Source organism: Zonotrichia leucophrys, chromosome 1 (assembly GCF_028769735.1).
Source record: "Zonotrichia leucophrys gambelii isolate GWCS_2022_RI chromosome 1, RI_Zleu_2.0, whole genome shotgun sequence".
Taxonomy (NCBI): domain Eukaryota; kingdom Metazoa; phylum Chordata; class Aves; order Passeriformes; family Passerellidae; genus Zonotrichia; species Zonotrichia leucophrys.
The window spans coordinates 69,427,522-69,444,055 of NC_088169.1; the positions used below are offsets into that span (position 1 = coordinate 69,427,522).

General features: G+C 43.3%; 1 protein-coding gene across 7 annotated transcripts in view; it reads right to left on the reverse strand.

Moving 5' to 3' along the window:
* The window catches only part of MTUS2 (microtubule associated scaffold protein 2), a 265,481-nt gene that overhangs the window by 23,793 nt on the left and 225,154 nt on the right, over positions 1-16,534 (reverse strand). For all 7 annotated transcript variants that reach the window (XM_064716695.1, XM_064716686.1, XM_064716676.1 and 4 more), the window contains one exon: positions 749-815. In XM_064716695.1, the coding sequence (XP_064572765.1) occupies positions 749-815 (67 nt within the window). The remainder of the gene's footprint in view (positions 1-748; positions 816-16,534) is intronic.

Consider the following 16,534-nt stretch of genomic DNA (forward strand, 5'->3'; position numbering starts at 1 on the left):
CAGTCATCACTGGTTCCAACACCTGCTGGTACTCAAGGTGTGCCCTGATGCAGTGGTCCTGGTCTCCATTTGCCTTGAGGTAGATGAACCCAACATCACACTCATTCTGGAGAGATTTAAACCCAGAAGAACTCAGCCTGTTGGCTGAAGCCAGAGCAAAAGCCCACCTTCTCTCTCAGGAGTGGCAGTATCTTTACACTCTCTCTGCTGTCTAGATCAGAAACTCAAAAGGAAAAGAGGGGCATGCAGATATACAGGGAACACACAGACCAAATGGGATACATTGCTCTTTCTGTCTCTCAACCAGCAAGAGACCTCAGAGATATTAACAAGGAAATTCTGAGCTTGGTGTCCTTTGGTTTGTAGCTGAACTGCGAAACACAGCAACGTTCATAAGCTGGTGATGCATTCCCAGTCACTGTGCACTGCAATGGTCCCAAGCTCCCACTTCTCATCACACTGTGCTTTCTTCTCAGCAGTGCTGGTGTTTGAGGAGAGAAGCCATGGATTCATGGAGAGCAATTTGTACAGCAAAGATGATGCACAAGTGTGTGTGGTGATAAACTCATCTGCACAGCAAAGAGGTAAAATCAAGGTTCCCCGCAAAATCACAAAACCTTTTGCCACTGGGCTTCAGAAAACATTTCACCATAGAGGTTCCCCTGGATCAGGTCACAGGGAATCAAAATAACTGCTTTCATGTAAAGTGAGAAAATCACTTTGTTGTTACTTTTCTTGTACTACTTACCAACTTCCTCCCTGATCTTTTCAAGCTCGACTCCTAACTCCTTTATTTTCACAAGGGCATTTTCATTCTGTTTAAGGAAAAAGAGAGAAAAATATGTATAGTACCCAGGTTTACCCCAGATAAGCACTTTCACATGTTCATTTAGTAAAGCAGATTAGATTGATTCCTCAAACCACTTTTTTTTAGGGGATTTTTAGGGGAGGGGAGAGGGATTATAATGAACTCATTCAGTTTTTAAATCAAGTTTAAGAGCTACAACTCGTGGGCTACAAGTACCTTGTATGTCTATGAGTACATGTACACACACTTGTGTGTACACAACAGTGCAGAGTATTCTGTTAACTCCTATGTGTCTACAAAGACATCTCTACTTTTTTATAATTTTGTGGTCAGTCTGCGTATCATTTATGGCTGGACTGCATGTACAAGATGGATTTATTAAAACTGTTAATTTTTTTTCATCTGTTTAAGCCTGCATTTAGCCACCTCCAATCATATTAATATGTTCACACACTCAAAGTTACAGAGCAGATTGCTGTACTCACAACATTTTATGCATGGTGAGCATTCCCATACAAACACCACTAATAACCTGATGTTCATGCCCATCTCCACATCTATTTCTGTGATTTTATTTATTTATTTATTTATTAGGGCCTCTTTCCTTGACTAGTCTCAAAAGAAATCTGAATATTTAAGGAGTAAAACAGATGAACTGGCTAAAGGAAAATTAAAATGTATTTACATGAGCAATGTTAAGGTGTTATTACCAAAATGCAAGGACTTTGACAGCAGATGTCTGACTAGAGCTGTGCAAACTGACAAACAAAATTCTTATCTCCATCCACCGGAGTCTGATTTAGTACGATAAATCCCAGCATAGCAGTTCAATCATATGGGCACTTTAAATTGGGATGTATCATGAATCATATTAGAAGGAAGACAAAGGAATGTACCCTGCTGGGAAGATCACTAATGATTAATAAAACTAGATCAGGTTACTATAAATATGTCCCGGGTTAGAAAAGGTCAAGAATCCTTAAAGGACACTACAGAAAAATCATATTCAATACAAAAAGCAGTGCAGCAGTAAATTGAATTAAAAGGAATCCTAGAAACCAAATCTTTCTGTATTAAGCAAGCAAGGCTAATAAAAATCTAGGGCACAGACAGGATTTGTTTGGCTGCAGGATACACAGCAGATAAGATAGCAAGTCAGTTTTATATTACAGAAATGAAAGTGGAAAAAAAAATCAGAACTTAATGTTTCTGTGTATTTTTCCTGTACCTAACTTTTAACTCTGTTAAGAGAAGTAACACAACTTCATTTCTAGTAATACCAGAATAATAGAATCTGGACTTTGAAATAATCCCTTACATACTGCCCTTTTGGGATGATTTCTACCAGATCCAAACTACATCCATTCCAGAAAGTTTGCTGTAAATGGAGTGATAAACTGAACTGATCTGAGAGCCTTGAAGGCTTGAGGAGCCCCAGATGATGTGGGCATCTTTCTCATTCAGTTATGGGCAGAAGGCAGGAGTGCAAGGCCGGGCTCCCCCAGTGCCTCCTCCTGGCTCCATACCCTGCTGAGTAATGCACAGGGGGCCGTGTGCCAGGACTGCAGAGTGCCCAGTCCTCACCCACTGCATTAGGCTTAGAATAAAATTATGTGGATTCTTACAGATTTCTTTTTCCTAATTAGTCAAAAAGTTATGGAGAAAAAAAAAGTCCAGATAAATACAGCCTGATACAGTAAAAAACCAGATTCCTTCACATAGATTCCCAAACCAGCAGCCTTACAGGAGTAAGGTTTCCCCTTTTGGAGAATACCATTGCATCTGCCCATATGGTCTGTTTAACTCACTGGAGTCATTTTCAGAAGTGCTCTTGACAGACTGCCAAGCCTGGTGCCCTTGAAGGTGGGTGCTCAGGGATACACAGGATTTGGAGATGGGAAGCACCCACTCAAGTTACCAGTTCTCATTCTTTGAAACAGAAGCCATTCAAAGCAAGAGAGCTCTGCACAAATCATTGCCATCACCTACTGATGGGCAAAACTCAATGGGATTGTTAAAAGCAAGGAAAACCCCCATTTTTTGGGAGAAAAAGCACTAAGAATTTTGATTCCCCATAAGAAATATTACAGGCTCCACATTTTACATGATGTTTTATGTTGGATAAGGTTTTTTCTTCCCTTGAGGACACTTGGTGGTGGGATCCTCTCCCACCACCAAGCGGAGAACTGCCATGGTGCCAGCTTAAACATGCTATCCCATAACTCCATCTCCAGCATGGGCACCAAGCCACCAGGGCAGTGGGGGTCATGCCTGCCTCCCACCACTCTGGGGCTCTGGTTTCCAGAGCAGAGCAGCCCCTGGGGCTTCCATGGCAGCCAGATCAGCACAGCTCAGGTGCCTTGGCTGTCATTTTACTGCTCTGCTAGTACTTCTTGCACTGTGTTTTATTTTGGTCAGAGCTTCCTGTCTCCTCTTTGAGACCTTATATTTCTGGGAGATCAGAAGCACACGGGTAGCCCTCAGTGCCAAGGCCTCCAGTAGTTCCTCTTTCTTAGAGGGTTCTTCTGGAGAGCAACAACATGAGTCCTTATCTTCCTCTCATGGAAGAGCAGCAAGGTGCAGCTTTGGCTGATCATCAAGTCAGCCTCATGATTTCCTGGATGTGCAGTGAACTCACAAATCCCTGACATCTCCTGTAACTGCAACCTGCTTTGTCAGTGTGACACGATGGGTTTGGCCTGCACATGTTCCTGCAACACTGTAAACATGACAGCAGTGCAAAACAAAAGAGCCCCTGCTTGTTATCAGCAGTGTGGCTCTGCAGATAACCAGCACTACACTGTCAGTGTAGCCAGGGAACTGGGAATGCCAGAGCCAAGGAAACCAAACATTACAGTAGGCAAATCTGGATCTACTTTGGAATGTAAAGCTACCACGTTCAGCGCTGAGATTCCCATACATCCACTGTCAAAACATCAATGCAATTGAAAACTTCACAAGCACACAAGGAAAACTTCCCCAAAGCAAATGGATAAGAAACCAAGTCAAGAGGATGTCCCATTGGGTTAATCAGTCTTCATTAATTATCTCAACAAACTATTTGAAACTGAAGACAAGGTAAGAAGCAGTAGAGCAAAGAGTTGAGGCACCCTCCCAAGAGTTTTGTGTCCACTAAGGCTCAGCATACCAAAGGAGCTTTGCAGGGATTCTCTACTAGGTCACCACTTGGAGTTGAGCCATTGCAGGTGAGCATCCAAGGGCCAAATCTAACTCAGGTTTAATAAGGTTCATCGACTGTACACACCTGTTTTCAGTAGGTGAAAAGATCAGAGAACCCTGTAAGGAGATTGTGCAAATATTCACCATTTCCAGTGCAGCAGTTAAATGGCAAGGAAGAAAAAATATTGCTTTGATGTGGTCTGGAATTCCCTTTTTTTATGCCCAAAAATGTGAAATGAAACCAGTGTGTTTTGCACAAAAATGTCACATTTACTTTTCACATCCTTTTAATGAATGATGGACTGCATTACTTTTTAGAAAAATGATGACAAAGGTCTTCTGTTGGCTGCATCCCAAGAAATTACTCTGACAGTGAAGTAATTTTCATAAAATAAGATTACACTCATGATGGAGATGAAGAAAAACATCTTCCTCATTCCTGAACTCTGCAACATAATGATTAAGTCTTGTGCCTGGAATATGTTCCATCTCTTCAGACAGAAAGAAAAGACAGGCAGAATGATATGTTTGTTCTACTGCTCTGTTGAATAGAAGACACAGTAGCAACTCTTTTTCCTATCATGAGCTCTGTAGCACACAGACCTCCTAATATTTCTCTTGTGAAAGTTTTGATGTTGGACAGCATTTCAGCAAGTGAAACAGACATCAAAAATGGCATATGTGAGTCTCAATTCAACCCAAAACATGCTGAGGATGGACTGAGGTATGACTTACATTGGTGCAACAGCTACAGAAAACAAGGCAGGTAGGCAGAGGTGTAGGAATAAACCCGAAATTTCTACAATTAAATAACAATGGCCAAACCTAGCAGTGTAGCTCAGAAAAAAAAAAAAAAAATCAGCCGAATTTAGATATAACTGCATGCAAGGACCTAGAAAAATAACTTGGTAGGAGAAGTCATCATATGGACCTGAGGATGGGCAAGATGCTGGCGTTGCCCAAACAGATTAAGAGAGGAGGTAGTGATGAAAGCTTGTGGCCAGAGGCTGAATGGGGCACTGGGCAACCCAATGTCATTGAAGATGTCCCTGCTCACTGCAGTGGTCTCAGGCTAGATGAGCTTTAAAGGTCCCTTCCAACCCAAACTATTCTGTAATTCTGTGGTTCTATGAAAGGCTCTGCTTTAGTTGCATGGAGCTTGAGATGACAGGTAGACATCCTCAAGGAACATCATCAGGGAGACAAGTCGAGATTCTACCTTGGACCAGGAATAACTGAGGGATGGGAAGGCAGATTTGAGGTTTGTCTTAGAGTGTCTCTCCTCTGAGAGCTATAACCTAACTGAGAGCTATTAATGAATTAAAAATACTAATTAAGTAAATCTCCAGATACTTTTTAACAATAGGTAAGTAATAGTAGATCCATCATAGAAATGAAAATGGGTCAGGTCAGGTAAGGAACACCAGAAAATTGCTCAGACCCACATAGGAAGTCAGCAGCAGCTAGGAAGCAAACATGGGAGCCTGGAATTACCTTCCCGAACTGACATGACTCTCCATCCTGCCAACTTACATGTGTGCTTATATTCTAAAATCCAAATGCATGTACAGTGTTTCCACTGTACAAACACTTCTCAGTTCTCCACAGTATCTCCTAAAAACTCTCTGCACACAGATGCTCTGTGGCACTTGTTATTAAAACTGCTCCTCCAGAACAGCTGTCTTCTATGCAGAGCTTTCAAAATACTAAAAAAATTCCCTGACCTGCAAATGGTGCTTAGTCACTGTTGTGCTGTTTTCAGACCTCCCTGTGGCAAGGTATTATATTATAATTGGAGAGAGAATAATATACATTGGGAATTCTATTGTACCAATAAATATTTCAGATGACAATTGTAGAAGCAATAACTGAATCCCACTGCAGCTGATACTCAAAATTACCTACAATCTTCCTTTAAAAAGAGGTGTTTTAACACTGCTGTTCAATCATGCTGGTTGTCAGGCAATCCTTCTTCATAACACCCTTTAGGTTAAAGTTTGGTTAAAGTTTACAAGCACTTAGATATTCCACAGTGACTGCACTTTGCCAAGTTTTATATTAATCCACACATTTTTTCTTAACCTGGTTAGTAGCATATCTCAAGCTATATTTGAACTATCATTAGGTAAATGGGAGACACTATCAGTTTGTAATTTAACAGAGTTATATGAATATACCATAAAGCCAAACTCTAACAGAATACATTGCACAAACATGTGTTTCTGCCAAGATATTTTCTATTAAGCAAATTAAATGCACATATTCATTTTCTCACTCTTCTCTACATAAAACCCAGGCAAATTTCCAGAAGAATAATGGGAAAAACTATGTATTCAAAGTGTCCCACAACATCTCTTGCACATGCTAGAAGCTCTCTACCTTCTGCACTGACATTTCTTACATGACCCATTTTGGTGCCTAGGAATGTGTTCGATGTAGATTCACACAAGCATAAGAAAACAGGTAGTTGTGTCTTGTTTCACTTCTCCTAGACTGGAGGGTCATTCATCTGTTGGAGTGTAAAACTTTAGGACAGCTAGAGGCTGAATAATCTCTCTTCAAACTTTAAAACTCTCTGCAAGTTTCCTTTATAACTTGTACTCCACATGGCTATTAAAAATGTAAGAAAAGCAGAGCAAACATCAAACCGACTGTTGCTACAGAAGATGCCAGCAGTCCCTCCTTGCTTCACGAGCATCCAACCCTTCCATTTGGACTGCAGGATAAACTTATGTAAGGCACTGCAGTGCATGAGAAATCGACACTTAGACCTGTCCCTGGCGAAGGGGAGATCAGCACAGTGCAAACAAGCCGAGCATCGCTCCCCTCTCCGCCACCCGGGAAGCGCATCCGCCACCGACCCCAGCGACAAGCAGCAGCACACGCTCTGTCACCGCTACCGTCCTTCCCTTTCCCTAAAGGACTTAAAAAAAGAGGCAAAAGTACCGTCTCGTCCTCGCACAGAGAGGGGGGGAAACACGTGGAGCAGCATTTGCCCATGCTGGCAGGACAGCCGCCCACCGGACCGACAGCCGCCGGACAGCCTCCCGCCCGGCCCGGAGCAGAAAGGGATGTCACGTCCCGGCGCGCCGGGACCGGCCAAGGGCACCTGGCACCCCGATGCCTCCGGGGCGCCAAGGGATGCCGGGGCCGGGGTCGCGGCGCCGGGAGCGGGGAAGGGACGGTGCCGCGGGCGGGCGGCTGCGGAGCCCGGCGGGTCCGGCCCCCGGCCAGCGCTGCCCGCCCTGCCGCTCGCCGCTGGATCCGGCCTCTCCCGAAAAGGCTGCTCCGCCTGGCAAAGGCTTGCCCACAGCAGGGCACGTCCAGCAGCGCCATCGCAGGGAAGTGCCGGGGCGGGCGACTGCGGGACGGGGCTGCAAACTTCGCAACGACATCCGCAGAGGCGCTGAAACCCGAGGCTGAGCCTGGGCTCCCAGCCGGGGTGCCGCTGGGTTCTCCTCTCCGTGCCGCATCCACGGACACCGAATGAGCGCGGTCCCCGTGCTGCGCTCCCGCTCGGATGGCGCCTTTAAGCCGAGCGGGTCCCGGCGGGCTGCCTGCGGATTGCTGTCCCGCAGCGCTCTCAAATCCACTCCCGGATCTGCCGCACTGGGCTTCTCCCGGCCGCCGTGCGGGCCCCGCGGTCCTGCCGGCTGTGCGCGGCTGTGCTCGGTCCTGCCGGCTGTGCGCGGTGCTGCCCGCGCGTCCCCGGGCGAGCGCAGCGCTGCGCGGCTCCGCGGGCCGGGCGCTGCCTGCCAGCGGCTCGCTCCAGGCTGCGGCACCGGCCGCCAGCTCGTCCGCCCGCCGTGGGGGTGTCCCCCCCATCCCGGGTGTCCCCCCGCTCCCCGAGACGCTCTGATCGCCCCGAAAGGACTTTCCCTGAAGTCGCTTAGTTAAATCGTCAGGACGATCAGCGCCCACTGGATCTCGGCGACTCCTCGTAATGGCAAAAACAGTATCTCTGCAACGTACTCTGAGACTTCTGTAATCCTCAAGAACTGGCATAATTTTTTGCCCCTGCATTTATACATTTACATCACAAAACCTAACCTTCAGCTGCCTATACACACGGGTGTGCTGGATATATCCGGTCTGTATCAGTTTGCCCACTGGGAACACATTTTCTTGGCTGGACTCAGGACATGGACTGCAGCAGCCTCATTTCTCCTGGGCTGCTGCCTTTGGCATATTTACATTACAATTTTCCTCTAACAATTAAAGGCAATGCTGGGAAAAGGCAAAATAGTTCAATGACTCACACCTAAGGTGGTACTTGTGCTGCGTCCACTGTTTAACCTGAAAACCACTATTTTCCTGAAAGCCAAATCACTGCCAAACATACAGAAAAGTGACATTGCCCGTACTGCTGAGCAGCTCTGCCTTCTGCTGGGAAAGATGCTCAAGTCTGTGCTTCTCTGGACAGATGTTTTTGTTTAAATGTTTGTTCAACTGTGACTGGTGATGCACTAAGTGGTTTTAAAAATAGTAGGAGCCAACAAGAATGTCCAACAAAACTGTGTTAAATTACATTTAAATTCTCAGGTAACTTCGGTTTATGTCAACTTCTTATTCTCTCTCTCACTCTTTCTCAGTCCTGCCAGGACTTCAACTAAAGTTTTAGAATATCACAGTCAAGTAATTAAAAACAAACAAACAAAGAAAGCCAACAAGATAGAAACCCCGCCTATCACATAAATAAACAAAAAACCAAAACACCAAACCGAATTTAAAATTGCACTCCAAGTACATTACTACAAACGCCTTTTAACATTTGCTTTCAAGACCTAACTTTCAGCATCTGAACATTAATTTGGTTGGCCTATTGAACAGTTACAGAGTAGAGGTACAATAAGACTTCCTTGTATGGTGAAATAATTTCATCCTCACTGTAGGAGCTTCTCTTTCTTGCCACACAACCTGAAATCTGTAATTTGGATCTTTTACAGCCCAAATCCCGACTGGAAATTTTTTAACTGCCATACAAAAAACCTACATAACCACTTGCAGACAAATTACCATGGCATTTCTCTGAGTTGGCCATTAGAACTACAGTATTTAGATTCACCTCTGACTGTCAGGCAGGGAAAACAACACCTGGTCAATATTCCTTTCATAATGCTTTTAAAATTAACAACTCATCTTCTTCAACTGCTTTGCTAAGAATGGGGGATTTGTGGCTTGCACGTGATTATAAATCCAAGGTAAATGTTAGCTAGCAAGGTCTATGCATGACTTTAGTACCTCTTAAGCACAAAACTGGAAGAGAAAATATTAAAGTGAAACTTAAATGAAGCAGAAACCATCTGTTGTCCTTCTGGCAAGTGTGAATTGAGGTCCCACAGGCTGATTTAGGATTGATAAGCGATAAGGATGTGCTTGGGAAAGCTGCTGGGCTCTGGTCAGCTTAGATCCTTTTGGAGAAAGTAAGACTAAACTCAGTTTGAATTAAACCTCATCTTTCAGGTGAGTAAGACTAAACTCAGTTTGAATTAAACCTTATCTTTCAGGTGTGTAGCATTAAGGTGAGAAAATACCAAAGTTCAGAAAGCAAATGGAAAAAATAAACTATTTTAAAGAGCAAACACACAAACGAGGAAGATGAAGAAAGAATTTAGGAGGGGTCTGTGGTGGCAGCATGCTGGCAGGTTGGTTACTACATGGAGTAGTAACCAACATTGAGCACACACCTGAGGACAGCAATGCCTCGGGAATTAAGGATACAGAAAGGGAAGTGAACATAACTGAGACAGGAGCAAAACACTCAGCAAAGCAGGCACATCCAAGGAGAGGCCAGCCCCCACACCCAAATTCTATGAGAACTGACACTTTAAACAGCAGGTTCAAAGTAAGGTTTTAAAATTATTGATTCTTAATTTTAAACTGCAAGAGCCATCTGCCTGATTTCAGTGGCATGTGGCACTTGGATCAAATACTGAGAGGAATAACCCTGTTAAGCACAACAGGGCACCAAAGGCAGATAGATCCACACCAGTGCAGACTGCTGCCTCTGTAGACTGAAATAATTGATATTTTTACATAAGGGTAATATGTAACTCCCACCTATTGGGGACCAAGTGACCACGCGGTGCCACCACCACAACATTGCTCATCGGTCTGGGAAAGATTGGGAGCTGCTGAAGAAGTGCTAAGTGGGGAGAAGGCCTTTGGGGGAAGAGGACAAGGAGTCGCAGTAAATGGAACTATTGGGCTGAGTGGAGATAACAAAGAGAGCTGTTCAATCAATCAATCCTGGGGGCAAGTTATGTCGTTCACTTTTGACCCTGGTCAAATATTAGTGAATGCTGATGTGATGCTGGGATGAACTGTCCATCGGGAGATGCTAAAACACCAAGGTGAGAGAGTTAAAACACCATGCTTGTCAAGCTGAATGCTATTTAGGGCTATAGGGGCAGTCAAGATAAGAAATACAGAATACTGGGCAGTCCAAGGTTCCAATCACAGGGACAAATACCAGGAAATTCAAGTAGAAGATGGAAACTCATCAGCTGGAAGTAACAGCAAAAACCTGTGTTGCTTACCCTGTCATGGGATAAATAAAAATGATGTCTACTGTATAGATCTGAATAAAGCAAATACAACCTTAGGTTCTAGGAAATACTAAGAGGGAAGTTTGAGTGCTTCAAGAAAAGCCACAGAGAGATCTCACCTGAAACCTCAGACAGCTCTGGTTCCCCATGTTTGGGGGATAGCAGTTCTGAGGCAGGGAATATATATAACCTACACCACTGGAGGGGTGTAAATACACATCTGCTTCTTCTACGAAAACAACAGTAAAGTTGGAAAATTACAGCTTTCTATAAATATAGGGAAAACAGTAAGAGAGGCAGAAGTACTTCAAAGTCAAAAAATGTATTTATGTAAGGATAAAAGGGTGTGAACTTGGGCATACCTAAATCTCAAGAGAGTCTGAAACAGTTCTCTGGTAGAAACAAAGGAAAATATAATGACTTTCAAGCTGAAAATTAATCATTTTAGGGCAGAAATTATAGTGTTTAGCAACAGGGAGGATCTGGATTTGATGACCTGGAATGAACTTTGCTAGCCTTTCCTTTCCATACCAATATATTGCTATGGATTTTGCTGATGGTCCACACCCAGAATGTGAATGTGCCTCTGCCAAACTGCTTTGCATGGAGCTCTGTCCCAACAGATCTGGCTCCCATTTCCCTTCAAGGCAGAATGAACAAGTCTGTGGATAAGAGAGATCAACATGGGCTGGGAAAACCTGCACTGTTAGTTAAAAAACCCATTCTTCATAAAAGCTGTGGTTTTGTTTCATTACTGGAAAGAGAAAATACAGGTAAGTTCCACAAAGAAAGGTAAGTTCCTTATGTAAAGGATTAGCAACAAACCTAAGAGGAAAGAAGTCTTATAAATTTAGATTTTAAAACATAAAAGTAATTGCACAAGACAAGTGACTTAACAGGGTATGTTTTACAGTATTTATTGACTTCAGTGGAAATACAATGTAGTTAGCACCTGACAGGGTATGGCTGCTGGGCAATTAAAGGCCAAGGAGGATACCTGCATGTTCCTAAATGTCCCAGAGGAGTGGCTCAGTCTATAAACAACCTATTCTAATGGTAAAGAGGCACCATGGGAGCAGTTTTTCCCTACAGTGACAGAATCAATGCTTTCCTCCATGACACACATAATACTATGCCTATTTACTGCCCAAGCAATTCCACCTATCTGAACTAAACTGACAGAGGTAGGGATAAATTAGCCATATTTTATAATTTACTATGGTCCCCAAATGGGGCACATTATTCTCCTTAGCTCCATAATGGTCTTTATGTATCAGTGCATACATTCTGCTCTGTAAAGAATAAACAATCAATCATCAGGGTTCTATCTATATATTCCAACATATATAAGAAGATTTTAATTCCTAATCATTAGTATCCAATGTTTCCCTATTTTATGGAGGCTGGCTAACCTTCCTGGGAGAGATATAGTGTTTACCCTGGATTTTCACAGCGCAAAGACGTGGCAAAGTGTGAAGATGGAGATCCATGGAGAAGGAAGAACAGAACTGAAGACTGGGGAAAGCTCTGGGAGATAATGGTAGCAGTGCAGAGCTATGTGTGTCCCAGAGCAGGAGAATCCTCAAGGGAACTGCATATTAATCCTTTATGAAATGCTGGAAAGCCTTGCTGAGGGGCATAGCATGTGAAGTATGTCAAACAAATATTTCATTTAATTTGAATAGATAACACTCTGAGGGCATGAGCAGCAAAAGCCAGTACAGGAAACGTGAAGGAAATTTTTTTGCAAGACGACTGCCAGCTCTAGGAATTAGTTGATAGGGCAGTATCCAGTGCTTATGGAAATAAACAAAAGAAGCAGGGAGAAAGTTGATAGTGGTGAGGACCAAGGAGACTGAAGGCAGCACCATGTGGATACAGAGAGAGATGATTGGGAGAGAAGGCTGAGGTGAGGCATACCAAAAGTTCAAAAACTTCTTCACCTGGTAAAGAAACAAAAGTACAGATTCACAAAAAGAGATGAGACTAAGGAGAAAGGAAAGATTGTACTGCAGGTGGCATTTCAGAGGACAAAGGGACATGCAGTGGTGAAGGGAGACAAGGAACAGGAGACTGCAGGAATGAGGAGAGACGTGACAGATGCAGAGGAGCTGGTGCACGACTGAGGCACGGCAAGGTCTGAAATGTGTCGGCTCTGGAGAGCGATGGATAAGCCGGGCTGTCGGCAGCTGCCCCCCCGGCATTCCCTGCAGCCAGCAGCGGGAGGTGACGGTGACACCGACACTGAGCGCCCCAAAGCACGGCGTGAGGAGGAGCCGGGCTGGCGGCATTCCCGGGGACAGGGCTTCTGGCTGAGGCACTGCACAGGCAGAACAGGGCAACGCTATTCCAGCAATGTACTCTGAACAGGAGGCTCAGAAAATCCTTAAGTGGCATGCCAAAAACAGGAGAGCAAGGCAAAAAGAAGGGACATCCAGCACATTTTATGTGATTGTCACGACCTATTTCTCTGCATGTGCTCTCCTCAAACTCTGTTAGAGTTTGTGTGACAGAACATGCAGGTGGACTTTGTCAGAATCTTGATATCTACAAGAGGGAAGTTGAGTATACTGACAGAGTTGCAGGCAAGTTGGGAAACTGCATCTATTTTTCAATAGGCCAAACATTGGCCTCAAAGACTGAAATTGATTTAATGTCAGTAATGTTAATTCTTCAATTCTGCAAGCAGTATAATTTGAAAACAGCTTTAACTAGTCCTAAACTCTCTTTCCAATTTCACTTATTGAAATTGCCAGCCACATTGTATTTCTGCAAGTGTTTGAAACCAATGAAGATGAGTGCTGCTGTGTTTTAATCTTCCCCTCTCCTGGTCACTTGTTTTGTCCCAGCTTCCTTCCTTATAGTCCCTCAAGTGTTTGGGCACTGAATCAGATGGGGGTTAAAACTAAAGCAGGGATAAAGTGGTGAATTTGGGGAGAGTCAGCTTTGCTAGCACAGGGCCAATCCCTAGGACAGGGAATGGAATCCACACTCTGCTGTTAGCCAGGAGGAGAATCCTGTCACAGGAATCCTGAACCCTAATCTGGTCAGACTGAAAACTACAGTGGAAATAAGGAAAGCAAATACATCCACTGTTACACTTTCCTTGCTGGAGGTGCATTACAACAGCTCTCCCATCATCAGTTTTCCACATTGCTTTCAGGCATACACATGTGATTCATTACTTTCCAGGTTGGGGTTGTTTATTTTTGTTCTTGCCTAACTTAAAAAAAAATAATCAGAAAATGTAACAGTGATTTGGGGATTTCTGAAGTCATGAGCAGTCAGGAATGAGTTTCAGTGAGATGACTCAGCTAGAGCTGAAAGTTATGCCAGATGGTCCCAGAATGGCAATTTCCCTTGGATTTACAGTGAGGTTTCACATTTTGTGCATTAGTCAGTACCATGAGGTTTAAATGATCCTCAGGCAATTTATATGGAAGCAAATGTTTTTTTTTAATATAGTTTTTCAACTGTACAATTAGGCTATTGCATATTTGGATTAATAGAATGTTTACTCTAGAATTTAACAAATTAACACAGACTACATGCCCTCTGTTTCTCAAGTGAGAGAGCCCAGCCAGATGACTCTTTTTTTAAATTCAGCTCTCATAAAAAAAGAATGTGAGGATCTAAACAGAATTCCTTCAGAGTTTTGTTATTTCTGCAAGTGTAGCCTTACATGTATCATAGTGTCAGTAGCTTGCAAGGCCATGGATTAAAATTCATGAGAGAACAATGCTTCATTACTATGTTTTCTAGTTCTTGATGTCTGGAACAGTACAAAGTAAGCATTCCAAATGAACTAGCTCTTGCTGTCAGGGAATTCATGCTTCCTCATATGAAATATCACTTATGCACCAAGATCACAAGGAAAAATGCATGTTTTCACTGAACTCCTCACCCGCTCTCTCCCCAGGAATACATCCCCTGCAAGGCTATATCTAAATTCCAGACCTCTGAGTAGCTGCAAGCAGATAGCCATTTTCTTAAATCAACTCTGCCGAGAAATGTTCCCTTCTCCCAACAATCCTCTCTCTTCCACTCCCGAGTTACTCTGGGCCAAAGCCAGTGACAACTTCAAGCTGCTGTACTTTGAGGCCAAGCAGAGCAAGGCACAAGTGCTGACATTCTATGACAGCAATGTCAGTGGCAAAATATTCCAGCAAGTTTACACGGACCAAGTTTCTCCTACTGGAAAGATTCTCAGTGCTCTGCTGAGAGGTACCGTACTTACCACCAATAATGAGAATTCAAACTATCAGCTGTGGCTTGGGAGGTTTTTACACAAAGAAAACATAACTCAGATGATTTTTAGAAGTCATTTTAGAAATGCATCATTTATACTAACCCCTTTGTAGCTAGAGCTGGATTTAATAAATGATAAATGATAAATGATAAATAATAAACAGTTCTCGAATCATTATAATAACCACACCACCACCTTCTGAAGTTACGACATGTGAGAAGTGATTGCAGGAAGCTGCACGTGAATTAGTTCTCAGCGTGAGAGCAAGGCCAGAGAACTTCAGGAGGATTGCAGCTGAAACCTTTTAGAGTCCATTTCTGGAACTAGACAGCTCAGACCTTAAAGGAGGTTAAGCAAGAGACAGGTTGTGCATTGGGTACATGATCCAAAAGTGCAGGTACATACTCTTGGATGGCTGTGAGGACACAGAAGCAGTATCAAGGAAATATGCTTTCCACTTGAAAGGATAGCAAAAATGTCCTAGGAACACAATAATTACCATTTATATATATATCTGAGTAATGGTCTGTCTAATCTAGATCCTGCATCGAGCCATGATTATTGCCAGAAAATTCAGAAGAAGGAGCAAGTTACCCTGCATTAGAGAGTGTGATGAAAAGCTGTTCTGCATGGAAAATTCATCTTAATATCTATCTGAAAAAGGCTTCTAACTTTAAAATAGGCATCTCCCCTCTAACATGTATTGCACCACCAAGTATTAAATGTCAAGTTATTTTTGCTGCCTACAGAACTTAGTAGACTTTAAGGACAAAGGAATGGTTCAATCAAATAGTATGATTTTTTATTGCAGGACATGATATTTTACACAGTTGCTGTTCTATAACTACATTTGATGAAAACATCCCCTCTATAAAGGCATACATTGGCAAACTGCTGACATGAAGGTGTGGATTTACTTTCTCTTCTCAAAGTGGTTTCTTCTAATAACTGATCATCTCTACTCCTAAAAGTATGTGCTTCCTTCATGTGTTGAAGCTGCAAAGTTTCTGCAAAAGTTTAGCAGAGATTTCTGCTAAACTTTCTCCAGATTGGGGGAAAGCGCTTTCTGGTACACAGCAGTACCTCCTTATGAGAATTATCCTGCTCTGCACTCATCCACTTTGCCCTCTTTTGCAAACAAACCAACAGTTCTCTGCTGTCTCTCACAAAAAAAGGATTTTTCCAGATGTCAGAGTTGCTTATCACTTGTCTCTTTTTCCTCCCCATTTTTTCATTGTCTTCTGAAGATGTGTGAGCAGCAGTGCTCAATGTCTATATTCAGTATCAGTCTCCCCAGTGCTGAACACCCAGGTGCTGTCACTGCCTCACTTTGACTGGCTGCCCCTCTGCTCACTCACCCAAAGATCTTGACAGCTTTTCTTAGCACATGTTCACAGAGGAGCCCACATTGATTTGTGCTGACACCAGAAACTCTAATTACTCCTGGGGGTTACTCCCTTCCAGCTGATGGCCAGACCACAGTTCCAGAGAAAGCTGGTTTCAGCCTGGCTTTGCTGCATCCATCACTCAAACCAGTGCGGTGGGAATGTGTGCCTGTTGGTTTTATATGCTCAAAAGTGCAGGCAGCTTGCACTCCACTCATCAAATATGTGGCTCTCCAGCTGCTGAAATCTGTAACCACAATCCACATGGATTGCAAAGGAGATATGAAACTGTACTTGAAAAATTGAAGATCAAATCAGAACTCATAAAGGAAGTGCTGCATTTCTGTCAGAGTGTCTATACAAG